Here is a 19656-nt window from a genome sequence, read left to right as displayed (position 1 = left end):
TTTCTATTTTTCTATTGCATAAGCAGTAAGCAATGCTTACTTTTGATAATATAAAATTTTTATTAAAGTTGACCAATATTTTCTCATAAGAGTTTCAATGGCCTCAAATATAATTTTATGTGTCATTTGTGTAAAACACACAAAGTGATGTAGGAAAGGAAGCAAAGAAGGAAAGAAAATGAAAAAAATTCAATGTCCTAAGGACAAATATTCCTACCTATCCTCTCAAAATACTGGGTTGGCCAAAAAGTTCTTTCGGTTTTAAGTAAAAATAAAAGACACATTTTTCATTTTCACCAAGAACTTTATTGAACAACATATTCATTAACCAAACGAACTTTCTGGCCAATCCAATAACACCCCAGAAAGAGCTTGAGACATTTCACACGGTTTGATCATTAGTTAGAGCTCTAGCTATTTATTCTTTTTTTCCCTTATTTTTTCCTCAATATAGCTTTGGTCTTATATTTCACTCCTCTTTATATATATATATATATATATATACACACACACACATATATATATATATATATGTTTATTTATTTATGGCTGTGTTGGGTCTTCGTTTCTGTGCGAGGGCTTTCTCCAGTTGTGGCAAGCGGGGGCCACTCTTCATCGCAGCGGGCAGGCCTCTCACTATCGCGGCCTCTCTTGTTGCTGAGCACAGGCTCAGTAGTTGTGGCTCACGGGCCTAGTTGCTCTGCGGCATGTGGGATCTTCCCAGACCAGGGCTCGAACCTGTGTCCCCTGCATTGGCAGGCAGATTCTCAACCACTGAGCCACCAGGGAAGCCCATCACTCCTCTTTTGAATTACAGAATAATTATAATTTCTTTATACATATGTCTGCCCACAGGAAATCGACCCAGGTACTCTATGCATGGGACCCCATACACTGTGGACAAAATTGAGCGAGAGGTGTCATCCTTCACAGCTGCCCTGGGATGAAGACCCTTGGTTGGTTTCTGAGAGGGCAGACGTCTTGTCTATTTTGTTTATTTTTGTGTAGTCAGTGCTGAGCACAATGACAGGAATGTAGTAAAGGTGCTCAACAGTATTTGTTGAATAAATGAATGAATGAACCCTTTTCTGAGTTGTACAGTATATGTATGTCCATCTTTAACAGTTAGTGCTGAGTTCCAGGTATTTATTCTTTCCCATCCAGACCAGCCTTAACTGTGTTATAGCTTATTGTAACACTTTACATTTGAACGTATCTTCTTGCTTCTACTGGTGTGTCTTTACAAGCTTTATTACTATTATTATTTTTTTTTGCGGTACGCGGGCCTCTCACTGTCGTGGCCTCTCCCGTTGCGGAGCACAGGCTCCGGACGCGCAGGCTCAGCGGCCACGGCTCACGGGCCCAGCCGCTCTGCGGCACGTGGGATCCTCCCGGACCGGGGCACGAACCCGTGTCCCCTGCATCGACAGGCGGACTCTCAACCACTGCGCCACCAGGGAAGCCCCAGCTTTATTATTTTTAAAATATGTGACTTTCTGTGTTGGCAAGAGAGAGGGGCAGGGACTCACAGAGGAGGCAGGCCACCTTTAAGGATTTGTTACCTCTTATTCTGACCCCTGATCTATCACACACCTTCACAATTTTACTGGCGTCAGAGGGAGTGCTACATTCCTTGGGGATGAAGTGCTCAGTGTCTACAGCACTGGATTGGAGCGTCTCTGAGTATTCAGAATCTGGATATAACCGTCATCACAGTAATGAGAGAGAGCTGTCCTGGGGAAAAGCAGCATGAACACTGCATCTACCATGGCTTTCCCCAGTGTTACAAAAATAACGGGTCAATAAGGCATCTACGTGAAATACCGTAGCCTTGCAACGAATTTGTGTTATTGTCACCCAGCCTATTAGGAAATGATTCTAATAGTTAACGACATTACTATAAGAATTTTAGGGAATTGTAAATATATATATATTTATATACATACTACACATATATACTAGTATCTGTTTTTGATAATAGTGCTAAAAATACATACATACACACATATAAAATATACTATGGAACATACTGGTTAATTAGAACACTCTACTAAGGACTAAAGCTAATAAGACAATAAAAAATGGTAACTCAGCTACATCAAGTGCTGATGCCCTTGCCTGACCCAACTCCTCCTCACTTCTGTCCTGAGCTCACTCTGTCAAAGACAATCTGGTAGGTCTTTTGCCAGTTTCATTATGTTAAGAAGATTTGTAATATGAAGGTCATACAGAAAGAATTTGCAGTGAATACATTATAATCTATAATGAATGCCCTAAAACACTGTTTCAAATCTGATGTCAAAAAAAGTGACTTGAGGGGGCTTCCCTGGTGGCGTAGTGGTTGAGAGTCCGCCTGCCGATGCAGGGGACACGGGTTCGTGCCCCGGTCCGGGAGGGTCCCACGTGCCGCGGAGCGGCTAGGCCCGTGAGCCATGGCCGCTGAGCCTGCGCGTCCGGAGCCTGTGCTCCGCAGCGGGAGAGGCCACAACAGTGAGAGACCCGCGTACCGCAAAAAAAAAAAAAAAAAAAAAGTGACTTGAAATTTTTATTATAATTAGCAATATTTTTCTAGAAAAGTAATAAAGTTTATTCCTACTGGGAGAAGCAAAAGCTTAAAAGTTAATGAACATCAGCTGCTATTTTGAGGCACAGCTGTGACAGATTGTTGCCAACATGATTATTCATTACTAGATTTGTGATTTTAATTGCCAGATTTCAATGATTATAAAATTGTTCCTAATGAATCATGTCATTATTAATATAGTGTCATCTCCTGACAAACATAAAATGCTTAGAAGAAACTTCAAAAGCAGTAACAAAATATACTCTTTGGAGGGTTGGCTGCAGTTTTTCCTTACATAATATGAAAATCCTGGCCTTCCCAATTCACTTTTGAGAGGTATGTGAGTCCTTTCCAAAGTTTAAAGAGTTCAGGATAGTAATAACAGAAAGTTAAGGTCAAATGTACAATTCAGCAAAAATTTAGTGAGCGCCCATTGTATACAGAGACTGAGTAAGTTCGGTAACACACTATTTAATGTTTTCTGATACCCATCACAAAACCTTTTCTGATACATACTGAACGACAGTAATTAGGAATCTCAGGATTTGTTCCAAAATCTTTAACTAAAGAGCTAAATATCTTACCTCCAAGTATCAAAAAAAGAATCAAAATTTCCTAATTTGAAGAAATGTAATTGGCCTACCTGAGAGGCAGTATGGCGTAATGGAATGACTTCAGAGTGAAACAAGCTTCGGTTCAAAACTGCAACTCTTTCATAAACTATGTGACACTTTCTGAAGTGCAGTTTCCCCAATTGTAAAATGAGAATAATAGTATCTACCTTTTAGGATTATTTAAGCTTAAAAATAACAAAACAAAGTGTTAAGTACATAGTAAGGACTCAACAATTGGTATCTATTACTATTAGTGTTAATTACCGCTATTGCTGGGTACAAAAATCAGTGGAAAGAGGATGGAGTGGTAAGTTCTCTAAAAACATTTTGAAATCAAAGGTCTGTAGTTCCTTATCTGAAACCTTTAGGGACAGATGTGTTCCAGAATTCAGAATTACTTCCAATTTGAGAACGGTAATACAATGCCTGTTCTGTAATATTATGTAGAACCCCCAGTGACCTGGAGCAACACTCCATACTCAAACATACTAATATTTCAGCCTCATGTCAATTTAGTTCAGATTTTGCTGCTAGATGAATTCCAATCAGATTTTGCCACAAAATGAGTTATTAAAAAACATCTGGGTTTTTGAGTTGCTAATAAGGGATTGTGCATCTATTTAATATAGTTCAAAAGAAAAAGAATACATTTCCCTTATAGCTTTTTAAGAAGATATGTAATTGCACTGAGATAATCTCATAATAAAGCTAGATAATAGATAACAATAATAAATAATAACATTAATGACAATATAGAAATAGCAGCTGCAGCTAACTTGTACTAAGCACTTCTATAAACAAGCATCGTGCTAAGTGCTTTGCATAGATTATCACATTCAGTCCAGAAACTAACCCTGAGGTAAGCACGATTACTATTTTCATCTTACACACAAGGTAAACAGCTTGTCAAAAATGTTTAACGTGAATTTACTCAAGACTTTAGACCTAAATTCAAGTTTACAACAAATACAGGTGAGAGAACCAGTTAAATGACATAATGAGGAAACAGTAAGACAAATCCAGAATGTGGGGCATTTTCCAACACAACTAACTGGCCTGGTCTCTCAAAAAAAAAAAAAAAAGAAAAATTCATGTTATGGGGAAAAAAAGAGAAAGGTAGGAGACCATTTTAGGTTAAAAGAGCCATCATAAAATGAATCCCATAGAATCATGTGTCACCACGTGTCATCAAGGGAAAAAAAAATCACAAAACTTTTATTTAAAATATAAAATCAGGGACTTCCCTGGTGGCACAGTGGTTAAGAATCCACCTGCCAATGCAGGAGACATGGGTTCGATCCCTAGTCCAGGAAGATCTCACATGCCGCAGAGCAACTAAGCCCGTGTGCCACAACTACTGAGCCCGCATGCCACAACTATTGAAGCCTACTTGCCTAGAGCCCGTGCTCCACAACAAGAGAAGCCATCACAATGAGAAGCCTGTGCACCACAATGAAAGAGTAGCCCTCACTCGCAGCAACAAAGACCCAGCACAGCCAAAAATAAATAAATAAATTTATATAAAAAAATAAAGTATAAAAGCAGAAACTGCAATAAAACTACAGGTGTAATAAAAACTTGATAAGAATAAAACTTTTACTTTAAGATTAGTTTATAACTATTTCCTATTTTCAACAGAATAAGCCAGGAGTGACAACCACCTGACTCATCTCCAGTCCTTGTATGGTGCAGGAGAGAATGGCTTTTACATTTTAAAATTATTTCATTTCAGATGGTTATGTAAGTACACACATAATATCCTCAATTTTGCTCTTGGCCAGCAAAAGCAAAAATGTTTACTAGCTGGTGTTTCGAGGAAAAGTTTGCTGGTAACTTATAGACTATGATGTTCTATTATTTTAGAGTATACTTAAATGTATACTGCATACTGTATTCACATTTACTACATTTAATTTTTTTCTCTTATCACAAACATTTGGAATCCTATTCTTTAAACTAAAATGTCTGAATGACCAAGGCAAGGCTAAAACTGGCAACTATTCCATGTATACTAATTCTAATTTCATGGTGAAAAGAACAGATGGTTTTTATGTCATTGTTTCATGACTGTTTCCACTGTGGGTTCAACTTTCAATGTTCTCTACCTTAGAATTTAAAATTCAATTTAAGCATTAAAGCAGTTAAAGAATAAAAGACCTACCAAGGCATTTGGCCTAAATACCTGATGAGTAATCTGGCTACAGCTTTTATCTTTTTTAAATTATTAAGATCTCTGAGATTTCCGTGGAGACTACAAAATAAATTTTTGGTTGACATGCACTGCTAGCTGTTCATGTTAATAACCAAGAAACTAAAGCAATACTGCATGTATAATATAACCTGAAGCAAAATAATTAAATGGGAGGTGCAGACAATTCTGAAAATAGCATTTAGCTAATCAAATAGAAGAAAAAAAAAACCTTAAAAGCAAAAGAAATGAATTTTTTAAAAAGTGATATATGTGTACAATGGAATACTGATCAGCAATAAAAAGGAACAAACTACTGATACATACAACAGCATGGATGAATCTCAAAAACATGATGCTGAATGAGAAAAGCTTTTAACACATACCATTACTGACCAGCTCTACTTATGTGAAATTTTAGAACAGATAAAACTGAGCTACGGTGGAAAAACATCAGAGGAATCCTTACCTGGGAAGGGATATAATGTAACTTCCTGGGATGATGGTAATAATAGGTCTGCACATGTTACAAAAGTGTTATGTATTTGCCAAAACTTAATAAATGAATACTTAAAGATTTGTGCATTATACACAAATTTTACATCAACAAATACTGAACCCAATTAAATGTAGTTAATTAAATGCAGGCTTAAAGCATGGATGGGCAAGCGCTGATGTCTGCAATTTACTTTAAAATGCAAAGAAAAAGGGCTTCCCTGGTGGTGCAGTGGTTGAGAGTCCGCCTGCCGATGCAGGGCACACGGGTTTGTGCCCTGGTCCGGGAAGATCCCACATGCCGCAGAGCGGCTGGGCCCGTGAGCCATGGCCGCTGAGCCTGTGCGTCCAGAGCCTGCTTATTTATTAAATATTATTTAATAAATAAATAATATTATTTATTATTGTTATATTATTATCTGTGAGCCGTTGCGTGCTCCGCAACGGGAGAGGCCACAACAGTGAGAGGCCCGCGTACGGCAAAAAAAAAAAAAAAAAAAAAAAAAGCATAAAAAGAAAAAAGATGAGTTAATAAACAGAGGAACAGAAAGATGGATAGATCCATCATATAGTTTACTAACATGTAAGTACAGTATAGTATAGTAGGATCTAGACCATGGGTGTACATGTGTTCACTGTGAAATTCTTGTATATATATAAAATCTGCTATATATTTGAAATTTTTCATAATTGGGTTAAGAAATAAAACGAAATCAACCAGCTAAGTAAAAACTAACACCTAACTAAAGTGAAGTTACACACTATAATAATAATTAAAAAAAAAAAAGGTTTGCTTGTTGCTGAGTTATGAAGGCATAGCTAAGTGGGACAAAGCGAACCATTACTTATAATACCTATATTCTGCTGATCAAGAAACTAGCCTGAGAAGCACAACAGACCAAGATGTGTCCCCCTTCACTGACCTTTTGTATATCCACAGACTGGAGAATATTCAGCTTTCTTTTTCTTTGAAAGGTATCCAAGTCCCATAGCTGTGCTGTATCAGAAGAAGTAGTGATGGCGTATCTCCCGGATGCGTGCACAGAGATCGAGAACACCGACGATTCATGTCCTCTCATCCAGCTAACTAGCTGCTTGGTGACTGTGGGAAAAAGGAAAACAGATATACAGGTCAAACCCTATATTTCATCCGAGAACTGATTCAGTTGATGGCTAGGGATTATATGAGGTCCCTCCATCTCCGTTAACATCTAAAAAGAATGGAAGCCGGTGGCTGGTCGATGAAGTGCACCGTAGGACATGTTAGTAACATGTGTAACACCGAGGTTGGAGGAGAGGAGGCCGAAAGAGGGTTTAAGAACAGCCTTGAATGTGACGTGATGGAGTCTGGGCTTTCTCTTGAAATCGTTTTACGCAGAAGAATACCATATCTGGTCTGTTTCAGAAAGCACTTTGAAGATATGATGGATATACTAGAAAGAGGAAGAGATTACAAAATGACTAGTTTATCTGTTGCTGTAATAACCCAGGCAGGAGATAAGGAGGGTCTATACTAAGAACGCGGCAATGGAGAAAGGAACAAACTCAAGAGCTACAAAAGAAATATCAAAGGACTCAGTGATTAAATGGATGTGTTGAGACAAAAGAGGAGGTGAGACTCCAGGGGCTCTGGTTTAGTTACATAAGCAGGTGGTGATTCTACTTCCTGACATAAATACACAAGGAGGGACAGACTTAGCAGTGGGAGAAGAGGTAAGAAATTTGATCTTTTACATTGATTTGGTGTGTGTATGTGTGTGTGTGTGTGACACACAAGCAGAGAAAACAGTCTGGTAGAGAAAACACCAAAAACTCTTCATAATAATTATCAACGGGTAATAAAATTACAGTGATTTTTACTTTCTCTTTACGTTTTTCTGTGCCTCTAAGTTTTCTATAATAGGCATGGTATACTTTCAGGGTCATATTTTTTTCCTCCAGAAAGATGGAAGTGGGGAGAACAGTCAGAAAGCAAGATGTAAATCTGGGAAACATTAAGACACAAAGGAGGTCAAAACTGAAGATAGAGGAACAGATAAACCCTTGGGAAGGGAGGAGTGGTTTCCAAACACCAGTCTGAAGTCTGGCATTACTTAATGCTCAATTTTTCACTGGCCTTCAGTGAAATGAGAAAAGGATAACGTAATGAGTTTTTCACAAAGCTAAATTTAAAGTACTACCTTTAAAAAAAAAAAGTACTACCTTTTAATCTATTGTATCCTTCTAAGTTTTTATGTTTTAAAAAAAAATCCCTTGCTGGGCTTCCCTGGTGGCACAGTGGTTGAGAGTCTGCCTGCCGATGCAGGGGACACGGGTTCGTGCCCCGGTCCGGGAGGATCCCACATGCCGCGGAGCGGCTGGGCCCGTGAGCCATGGCCGCTGAGCCTGCGCATCCGGAGCCTGTGCTCTGCAACGGGAGAGACCACAACAGTGAGAGGCCTGCGTACCGCAAAAAAAAAAAAAAAATCCCTAGTTTTATGAAATGAAGTTATATTGTTTTTTTCCAATGTCAATCAGCAAAATTAAAAATTGACTACCTATGTTGGTTCCTCTACTTTTTCTTTTTAATTGGGTCAAATACCCAAAAGTCTAGGAACCACTAAAAGAACCCAGAAAAGCAAGAGTCAGAAAAGTAGAACCAAGAGAGGTAACAGCAGAAAACTAAGAAAGTAACCCGAAGTGTTAAAAGCTATGGAGAAACAAAATGAAAAGGATAAAGAGGAATTACACAATCGGAGGTTACTAAAGACCTTGGAGATAGAAGTCTTGGAAGCCTGGGTGGGGGGACTAAGAGTCAGAAGCCATCGATGGATGCTGTGAAGAAGCAGGATTTGGCAGCAAAGAAAGGGAGGTAGTTGGGGAAGTAGAGACGGTATCTGAGGAAGGGGCTTGGTTAAGAGGGGTTTCCATAAGACAGAAGACACTATAAAAAGATAAAACTAAGATGAGAGGAGGAGAGAATGGATAAAATCCAAGGAAAGCAATCACACAGGAGTTTAAAGACTTAGTTTTCCAGAATTTCAGTGACAGCAGTGTTTGTAATATCAAAAATTGGAAACAGTTTAAAGTCCATCAATAGGTAAAAGGCTAAACGATTATGGTATTACAAACATTTATAGAGTATGATTACTGAGTACTGATCTTAAATATATAAAATTTTCATGAGGTAAGGACGTGATTCCACCAAACAATATATATAGGATGATCATATATTTGTTAGAGTATAAAAAAGGTATATGCATAGAAAACAGATTGGAAAGATCAGTCCCTGTTATAAAAACAGACTGTGTCTCTGGGCATTACTGCAGGATGAGTGCCTTTTCTTCCTGCGTGTGCGGTGAGAGGGTACCAGTGATTAAGAGCCGGGACCCTGCAGCTTGACTCCCAGATTAGGAATCCTGGCTCCACCGCTTACCAAGCTGTGGGAACTTAGTCAAGTTACTTCTGTGCCTCAATTTCCTCATCTGCAAAATGGGCATAACAAGAATATCCATCTCTGTGGGCTATTATGATGGGTAAAATTAATTAATATGTATAAAATCATAGAACAGTACCTGGCAAGGAGTGAACACTAAATAAGTGTTAGCTATCACTATTACTACCATTCTTATTATTGTTTATAATTTTTCTAAATATTAGAATACATAGGTTACATTAATAACAAGAAAAAACAATGCAGTTGAGATTTTTTTTCTTAATAAGTTCAGTTTACAGAACTCTAAGTTCTCTATTAAAAAATATAATGTGGTATAAAATACATAGATTATATTTAAAAAGTGTTTATTCTTGTACCTGTGTAGTAAGGAATTTGGCCTTCAAAGAGAGGTATGGCCTTTGTCCAGGCTCCAAGAAGGCAACCTCTAAACCCTTGGAATTACTCCAGTGGTAGGAGTGTCTTTGTTATTTGTGGTAGGTCCCTGGACAACAGCAGATGGTTTATGCTAAGGAGAGAACCTCAGAGTGGGGACTGGCCACACCAGAAAGACCAACCATGCGAGTGACTGGAAGGTTGGGGCTTTTGGCCACATGATGTCAGCCCAACCTCCAGAGAAGAGGAGGGCTGGACACTGAGTTTAAAATCCAGTGGGCAATAATCCAGTCATGCCTGTGTTATGGAGCCTCAATAAAAACTCTGGAAGTCAGAGCCTGGGTGAATTTCCCGGTGTGGCAATACTCGGTGCGGATGGCCACACACGGATGCCAGGAGGGTAATGTGTCCCTGGGGACAATGGAAGCTTCCCTTTTGTGAGCCTCCCAGATTCCACCCTATGCGTCTCTTCCTTTGGCTAGTTTTAATTTGTATCCTTTCGCTACGTCAAGACTATAACCAGAAGCATAGTGCTCCCCTGAATTCTGTGAGTCATTCTAGTGAACTCCCAAACCTAGGGGAAGTTGTGGGGAACCCTGAGTTTGTAGTCTGTTGATCTGATGTGAGGATGGCCCCGGGACCCCCAAACCTGTGGCTAGTGTCTGAAGTGAGGGTCATCGGGTGGGGTCTGATCCCTCAGACTACAGAGATCAGCCAACTCCCTGCAGTATTTCTGTCTGCATTTCACTCTGCTTCAAAAGAGAGACAGGACTTCTTACCTGTATCGAAACACTTAATAGAATAATCAGCTAACGCCACAAGGAATTCAGACTTCCTATGAAGGTTAAAGGCCAGAGCTGTGCAAGCTTGCGATGTTCGCTGAACGAGATTAAACCTGTGAAGAGATTACTGCGTTAGTATCAGAAATTCTTCCAATAATTGTAAAATTTCACATTGGAGGAGTCCTTAGAGATGAAGAAAATGAAACCCAGAAAAATGAGCTCCCATCTTGGCAGGACAAAAACAGATTACGAAGAGTGCTACCTGCTACGTGAAGGGGTCCGGATTTTACCTACACAGAATGGGAAGCCATCAGGAATTTTTGAGCACAGCAGAATCGTGGTCAGGCATGTCTTTCAGGAAGAGGGTTCTGGCAGAGATGGCAGATGCACAGGGGGACAAGAAGAGATGATTAAGAAAGCTACTACAGAGACTCTCAACCAGAGTTACGGGTATAGAAAGGGAATGACGAATAGGAGAGGTGTCAGAAGTCAAGTGGAGAAAGGCCTGGTGATGCGTGGAACATGGGGTGAAGAGGGAGGAATCAGGAATTCCTCACACGTGAAATGAAGGTAAGAAAAGACGTCTCGTAAGGTTGTGGATAGTTAAATGAAATATCAAATAATCAAATATCTGATGATTAAATGAAATAATGTATGTTAAGTACTTAGCAGAGTACTTGGCACCTAGCCAGAGTTTCATTTACTAAAAAATGAAGGTTTCAAACTTAGGCAAAAAAGGAACCCACGTGGGGGTAGGAAACAATCATTCTGGTTTTAAACATGAAGAGTTTAAGGCCCTTGAAAAGGATTTGGCGCCGTGCTGTCCAAAAGAAATGGAACGCAGGCCACGTGCATCATTTAAAATTTTCTAGGAGCCACATAAAAAAAGTAAAAAGAAACATATGAAATTAATCTTAACATATTTAACTTAATTCATTGTGTATCTAAAATATTACCGTTTTAACATTTCATTGATAAAAAACTGTTGTAGATATTTTACATTTTTTTTTCATAGTAAGTCTTCAAAACCCATCTCAACTTGGACTAGCCGCCTCTCAAGGGCTAAAGAGCTCCATGCAAGTTGGTGCCCACCGCATCAGACAGTCCAACCTAGAAGCTCCTCAGTGGGTGGCAGAAGCAGGTCTGAGTTAACAATGTTACGTGGCAGCTGAAGTCTGAGGCTTGATGGTGATAAGATTATTAAAGAGAATACCTAGAATATGGAAGGAGGCAGGCCAGGGACAGATGCCCAAATAGAAATGAGAAGAGACCACTGGATTAGGCGGTTAGGAAGAGGGAGCCCACTGCAGTGGGCTTTAGAATCAGACAGGCCTGATTTCAAGTCACGGCTACGCCACTTACACCTCTGCCCCGATGTGAATATTTACAGAGAGAAAAGGGACAGTGGACTGAAGAAAAAGAGAGGAATACTCATGGTGCAAAGTCCCAAGGGCGGCCATAGAAGATAGAGATTAGGGCTGGAAGAAATTAGGATCACCTATTTCCACAGATGAAGTGGCAAAGAGTTATGGATGGCTGAACTTACAGATATATTTGAGGTTCCCTTGAGAAGAAAGGGAAGCTCGAGGGCGTCTATTTTCTCATGAATTAGGAGGCTAGGCAGTCAGAATAAGAGTAGAGTCTGAACATACGGAATCACGGAAATTGGTAAAAGTTTGGAATATTCAGAGAAGAATGGGAAAAGTAAATGACAATAGATACAAGCAAATGAAGTACTAGCATCACTGATGCTGAAGTTCATTACTCTGTAATGGAGTCAATCAACAATTATTTTTATTTTGTGTAGTCTGTTATTTTCTTTAGTGGGAGCAAAGAAGAGACAGGTGTATTGATTTAAGATTGGGAACCGGCTGGGTAGGTTAGCAAGAATAAAGGGTGGGAAAACTGTGACTATTATTTTTTTGGTAAAGAGTAGAAACAATGATTAACAGATTTCTACCTAGTAAATCACAGATAGATAAATCATATATGACCTCTTCCTTCCCTGAACCATTTGAGAATAAGTTACTGAGATCACGTTTCCCACAGACAAGGAAATTCTCCTATATAATCATAATATAACCATCAAAATTAGAAAATTACATTTATATATTACTACCATCTAATCCCCAGACCCCAGTTTTGCCCACTGTCCTAATAATGTCCTTTGCAGCAACGGGACCAGTCCAGGTCCAAGCCTTGACCTGCCATGTGTCTAGGCTCCCTCCGTCTGGAACAGTCTTCAGTCTTTCCACAACTTTCACGACCTTGACCCTTATGAAGATCACAAGCCAGTCTTGTTCTACAACGCCCTTAATCCAGCTTTGCCTGCTGATTCTACTGAATAGACTCAGGTTACCTGTCTTTGGTAGACAGGACTATCAGAGAAGCAACACTGTGGTCTTACCACTGCACTCTATAAGGTGGCACACAAACTGATTTGTCCCACTACTGGTTAATTTAATTTTAATCATTTGATAAGGTGGTGCTGGCCAGGTTTCTTCACTGTAAAATTACTCTTTTTTTCCTCTTTAATTAATAAATACTTTGTGGGGAGGTACTTTGTGACTATGCAAATATCCATTCTCATTAAACTATCTGTTTGTTGATTACAGCATGAATTCACGAATTTCTGTTTTATTCAGTGGATTATGACCCATCACTATCAATTATTTTGAAACGCAAATTGTCTCCAATCTGCCCAGAGAGAGCTCCTTCAAGCTGACGTTTATGTCTTTTTGACACATCCCCGTCATTCTCTGAACAAGTCCTTCTTTCTGGCTACAAAGTGTTCCAGGCTCATCTTGTACTCTCACTGCCTCCATCCTGAAACTGGCTATCTCTGCAAGGATCCCTGATTTCTTGTAATAGAGAGTGATATTTAGAAAAGAACTGGGCACTAGGTATATTCATTACTACTGCGGTGTTACTGCTCCCAGGTCCTATGCGTGGACAAAGCTAGGAAATATATGTACATATAATTCATTCACTTTCTCATACACACACCTCTGTTCATTTCTGTCTGTCTATACATGCTCAAAACCAGGAGTTCACACAGATATACCCAATTACAATCCAGTTCCACAGGGTTCAGTCGAGTATTCTCCCTTTCCAGGTTTGTAATTCCCCTTTCCAATAGTGAGGAATCTGGCCCCCATCATCCTCAGTCTATTTACTCATTTGACCAAACCTCCCCTCTTTCCCATGATTGCCCTGCCCCCAGGCAGACACGTTCTGACTCTCTGGCTGGGCTAACACAGTTTTCCCTCCCATCCACCCACCCTCACTGCACAGATGCCTGCCTTAATCAATCCCACCTAATTGCTTTTTCACTAATTGTCCGGCAAAGGAAGAGAAGACGAGGAAGAGTAAGGATCAATTCTTTAAAACTCCTAGATCTAGTATACTGACAATAATGTACAAAGGAAACTGTGTTCTTTCTAAACAATTAACAGACATTAACTGATAAATTAGCAATAATAAAATTTTAAATTTAAGGGAAAAGAAGCTACTAGAGATGCTGTTAAAACCAGAACTTTAATTCTCTGAAAAAGTAATCCAACCATTTTATCTTTCTATTCTTTCTCACGTTATTCTACCAACACTTATGACAGAGTTTTACAAAGTGCCTGAAATACAGTAAGAACTTAATAAATCTTTCCGAATGAATAATTAATAGCAGGTACTAAAATAGTCAAGGAGTTAATTACTTGGTAAATAGCCAAAGTATCTGCTCACCTGTTTCCATACAAGTCAAAAACATAGATATTTCCTTGATGGTCCCCAGCAATTAAAGAATCACCTGAGCTATCAAAAGCCACATTCAAAAATCGTAAAACTTTGGGCAGGTAGTCAGAAGTGTTGTGAATGATGTTCACTATGATTCTGTCAAAAAAAACAAAAACAAGAACCATTAAATTCTATGTCAAGCATTACTTGTTGTCATGAAAACCATGGATTTTGTAGCATGCCTCACTAATGTTGAAGTTTTCTGCCTACCCCGTCTTCCCTCTCCTATTGCTGCAGCTCCTCTGCCTCTCCTAGAAGCAACCCTACAAGGATTTCTGAAAACTGTCCTGGAAGTTATCGTCAAAGTAGCTACCATTCATTTATTTATCAAATAGCTGAAAACCCAGGGTGTCAGACACTGAACAAGCCAGGAGCTAAGAGAAGTTGACAGACAGGAGCCCTGCCCTCAGGAAGCTTTCAGTTTAGTAGTAAAGACAGACACTAAAAAATATAAACACACACATGAAGAGATTTATAAACTGTGATTAAGTCACAGACAACAGGATATGATAAGAAAATGTATTTCTGATTGAGTAGTTGAATTGTTACATCAAGCAACAGACCCATGATAAAAACAATGAAGTAATTAGTGACAAGTAGAGAGTTTTATATAAATCACAAGCTACCACATGTAAGAAAAAATTCAATTCAATATCCTAACTTTAAGATATCCTAATGAGATTTTGTTTTTGTGATTACAGAACGTTCCAAGTGTACACGAGTTTTATTTTTAGGTATATTTGTCTAAAGCTATTATTTTTTGAGAGGAAGATCATGTACCATGTATCTGCTGAAAAGAAAACTGTTATAAAACTTGTAGCACAAATTAACTAACTCTTTAAAATAATGTATGTGTTTATATTTGGGTCATGAAGACCAGAAAAGTCCCATTCTCTCCTGCAACAAGTTTTCAAATCATGAAATTTTTTATCTTAATTGACTTTCTACGAATTTGAATTTTAATATTTGAAACATCTGCCTCATTATCACTTCATTTAAAAAACACTACATTGAATTAAGTATATCAAACATTTTCTACAGCGTATCTAAAAATAAGGCTTTCAGACTCATTGGGTGAAACAGTACACTTATTTTTAATCTAGTCCCTGACAAAGATTCTTGGCTTGACCAAACTTTAGTCAGGTTCCCAAACCTTCTCCTAGGCCCTTCTGTGCACTCCCTTATAAAATCTACTTTTAGCAAGAATGCTGCTTAGTCAGTTTAATCAGAACCCCCCTACCCTCAATACTACTTTCCTTGACATCAGATGGGTTCCTCATTCTCCACCATCTCCCAAGTGATGTCTGATCACCTTGGCCTGTCTTCAGCAGGAATCCTGTGAGGTAGATTTAGCCAGAACTCCCTTAACCCCAGATGTTTTCTCTTAGTAATTTTCCATCCAGCGACCCCTCCCACCCTTCTCCTTGGCTATAGCTTCCCACTTGCCCAGGCTGTATTCAGAACTGAGCCCAGTTCTACCCTGTGGTCTTGTTTCCTCTATTGCAACAGTCCTGAATATAGTCTGTTTTTACGTTAACTACTGTCCAGCTCTGGTTTTTGTTTGACATTCCCAAAGGGGGATGGGGGGGGGGATAAATGTATTGAAATAATAAGTAACAACATCAAAATGTTCCCTGGCAATTAAGCTCAGACCAAGCAAACGACTTTTCCCTCCAGTCTTTTTTCTGTAACATTTATTATGTGTCTGGATTACATGATCACTGTTCAAAATATGGAAAATACAGAAAAACACTAATAATTTGATTATAACCCTATCATCATGATATAATCACATTTAATAGCAAAATTCTGTCCTTCTGATTTTTCATATAAATCACACACGCAAATATTTAAAACGGATTTTCAATTGCTCACAATTTGCCTGATAGAGTTCCTCAGTCCTTAAACATAGTAAAAACATCAAATATTTACTGAACACCAAGATGCATGAGACACTAATTCCCTAAGACAATCTTGCTGTTAAGTATGATTATTTTCACTTACAGCCTAAGAGATTAACTTGCCCAAGGTCACAGAGCTAGTGAGTGGACATTTACTTCAACTAAAGTGCATCTGACTCCGCAGTCAATGCTCCTTGCTTCTCTCAACACCATAACAATGGGTTTTATTGAACAGAAAGAAAGCTATGTTTTAATGGAAGAAACAAATGAGGATATTTGCACACAAACTCGTTTCTTTCATTTTTTGAATCTTGCATGTGTATCTAGATATTTTATAACAGCAAGAAAGAGAATTATTGTGGGTTGGCATAACTTTTACAACATTTAGAGAACGTGAGAAGTAAGGGTGCTATTTACATAAACTCCAAATTTGAAAATGAAAACCTCTACTGAAGTACCCCTATTCTAGATAAAATGTTTATTCAATGGAGTTGACGGGACAGCAGTATTGTTAGGGGACTGATAGCAACCAGAAACCAAAGAAAGTAATGGTACAATGTGCAGCAGTGTGCTTTGGGCATGTGTAGTTGGCACTGATTTGTTGAGGAGCAAGCAAAGGATCAACAGAAAAATCATGAGAACAAGAAACACACTGCAATATGAGTGCAAGTGAGGCAACAAAGTCCACGGGATCTGAAGGAATTAGAAGCAATAAGGTTAATCTGTGTGCAGCAACTGGAACCAAGATGGTACCACTTTGGGACAAAGGCTTCCATTAAAGTCACCCAGGAGCCTCAAACAGGACAGGTACCTGGGAACTGAATGAAAAGAAGAGTTGGGGAGGGAGGGATGAATGGGCAGGGCAACGGCAATTTTTAGGGCAGTGAGAATACTTTGTATGAGACCGTAATGGTGGATGAGTCATTATACATTTGTCCAAACCTACAGAATGTAGAACACCAAGACTGAATCCTAACCTTAACTGTGGAATTTGGGTAATAATGATGCCTTCATGCAGGTTCATCAATTGCAACAAATATCTAGTGGAGAATATTAATAAGGGGCAGGCTAGGCATGTGTGGGAGCAGGGGGTATAAGGGAAATCTCTGTACCTTCCTCTCAATTTTGCTGTGAACCTAAAACTGTCCTAAAGAAATAAAGTTTATCAAAAAAAAAAAAAAAGCAGCAGCAACTATAGCCTTACTAGAAAGAGTGCCCTACCTTGTAAACCGCAACCCCTTCCTCCACCACTATCATCACCATACACGTTAATACGTAAACTCCAAGAGAACCAGAAGTTTGTTTTGGTCCACAGCTGTCCCTCAGCGCTTAGAAGCTTGGCACATAGTAAGTGCTCATCAAATAGTCGATGAGCGAATGCTTGCCTGAATACAAACAATGATTCAAGGATGGATAAACTGCGGCATTTGGAAGGGGGAGAAATGCATTGTTCTCCTCCTCCCGCATCAGTTCCTCCTCCTGAGTTCTTTCCCAGCTGGAATAACTAACGAGTATTTACTGAGCATCAACTGCGTGCCAGGAATACTACAGGGATTCTGTGTTAATTAAGGCAGGCAGTCCTGGTACTCACCAGAAACTCAAATTCCCTGGCATAAACCAGGACCTCCCGCTCCACGTTGATCCTAATGAGACCCCGTCCCCAGGACTGGGAGGGGGGTCTCTAAGGATCATGAAACTCAGGGCACTTGGGTTGCTCGAGGTCACCCAACCCAGGTATCCGGGGCAGGATCAGAGTCAGGACCCGAACCTCCATCCGGCCCCCGCAACCCTTCCTGAGATCCTCCCCAACAGCCCCTCCAACGCCTCGCCAAAGCCGCGGACCCGCCCCTCGCCGGCGGCCATCCCCCTCCACAGCGCGCGCCTCCCGCCGCGGCCTTTACCCGTCCCGAGTGGCCGGGGATGGTTTGCGGTGCCATATCTTGCCGCTCTCCTTGTTGCCCAGGTTTATGCTCTGCATATCGCAGTCCACGCGCAACCGCCGCCTATCCAGCGGACAACGGTCCCGGCGCCTTTCCGGCACGCCCCGCGCTTCCTGCCCGGGAAACTTGAGCGCCAGCCGTGGCTGCCCGTATCCCCGCCGACCGTACCAAGAGCGCGCAGGCCGCCGATCGGACGGCGCTAAACCCCGCCCAGACGACCCCTCCCGCTCAGGCCAATGGAATCAGCCTACGACCTTCTCCCTTAGACTCCGCCCCCTTTCGCGGTCCGTTCTCCCCTCCCCACCCCCCCAAAACCTTCTGGGAATCGTAGTTTTCTGCAGGTGTAACCTGGCGCGCGGAATCGGCTTGGGATTTCTGCTTTCTGGGGGCCTCGCTGGGTTTTAGGCGTTCAACGGAAGCAATAAAAGTGATTTTTCCCCAGGGCCCCCAGATCCCGTTTCACGTTGCGTTTAGGGATTGAGGAGTTGTACAGACAACTAATAGAGAAGCAAGGACCCAAATGCATTGAGAATTGAAGGGTTCCTTTTATAGAACATTCGGGTTCAAAAAAGAACCTTGATGGAGTCCACTCTTCTTGGCCTTTTCATCATCGTCATGAATGTTGTTTTAATTCCGTAGTCTAACAAGAGACTCCAGTATTATGGCGTCGGATCCACCAGTCATGCACCGGTAAAGCAATGTCATCAACAACCAGTTGCGTTGACGCCAGAGAAATTCTTTTTGGTAAATATTTACTTAGAACTTGTATAGTGCTTACTAGGTATCAAACATTCTTCTAAGTGCTTTAGGACTATTAACTCATTTAAGTTTTTTAATCCTCATAACAAACCTACAACATTGGTAATACTGTCACCTTCATCTTTAGTGCTTTATGAGGTAGTGTATTGGTTTGCTGAGGCTTTGTGCCACAAACTTGGTGGCTAAAACAACAGAAATTTATTCTCTCACAGTTCTGGAGGCCGGAGTCTGAATCAAAGTGTTGGCAGGTCACTCCCTCCAGAGGCCCTAGGGAAGATTACTTTACCTCTTCCACCTTCTGGTGGTTGCTGGCTTCCTTGGCGTGGGACCACATCACTCCATTCTCTGCCTGCAACTTCACCAAGCCTTGTCTTTTCCTCTAATCTCTGTCTCAAATCTCTCTTTGCTTTTCTCTTATAAGAACACCTGTCCTTGGATTTAGGGCCCACCTGGATAATCTAGGATAATCTCCTCATTTCAAGATCCTTAACTTACTTACACCTGCAAAGACCCATTTTCCAAATAAGGTAAGATTCACACGTTCTGGGCATTACTCCCTGGGTATATATTTCCGGGGTCCACCATTCAACCCACTACGGGTAGAAAAATGACTTTTTACAAAATTATATGACCATGATATTTAAAAAGCGCAAACTCTAGCAGAAATACAAAACGCTCACAAAAATTTAGCAGTGTGGATTTTTAAACTTTTTTTTTTTTTTGCGGTACGCGGGCCTCTCACTGTTGTGGCCTCTCCCGTTGCGGAGCACAGGCTCCGGACGCGTAGGCTCAGCGGCCGCGGCTCACGGGCCCAGCC

General features: G+C 40.3%; 1 protein-coding gene across 6 annotated transcripts in view; it reads right to left on the bottom strand.

The window, feature by feature from the left end:
- Positions 1–18238, bottom strand: part of TBC1D31 (TBC1 domain family member 31) — a 61348-nt gene extending 43110 nt beyond the window's left edge. For 2 of the 6 annotated variants that reach the window (XM_027132363.1, XM_027132364.1), the window contains exons 1-2: positions 14189–14325; positions 6784–6962 (exon numbers count right to left, since the gene is read on the bottom strand). In XM_027132363.1, the coding sequence (XP_026988164.1) occupies positions 6784–6962; positions 14189–14213 (204 nt within the window). In that variant the 5' untranslated portion in view covers positions 14214–14325. Of the gene's footprint in view, positions 1–6783; positions 6963–10447; positions 10564–10744; positions 10819–14188; positions 14336–18041 lie in introns of those variants that run through there. The other 4 variants (XM_027132361.1, XM_027132359.1, XM_027132360.1 and 1 more) reach the window with 4 other exon arrangements.
- Between the last annotated feature and the right edge of the window lie 1418 nt (positions 18239–19656).

Source organism: Aethalodelphis obliquidens, unplaced genomic scaffold (genome assembly GCF_003676395.1).
Source record: "Aethalodelphis obliquidens isolate GAN/ISIS:26980383/991018 unplaced genomic scaffold, ASM367639v1 scaffold41, whole genome shotgun sequence".
Lineage (NCBI taxonomy): Eukaryota > Metazoa > Chordata > Mammalia > Artiodactyla > Delphinidae > Aethalodelphis > Aethalodelphis obliquidens.
This window is presented reverse-complemented; position numbering and strand designations above follow the sequence as displayed.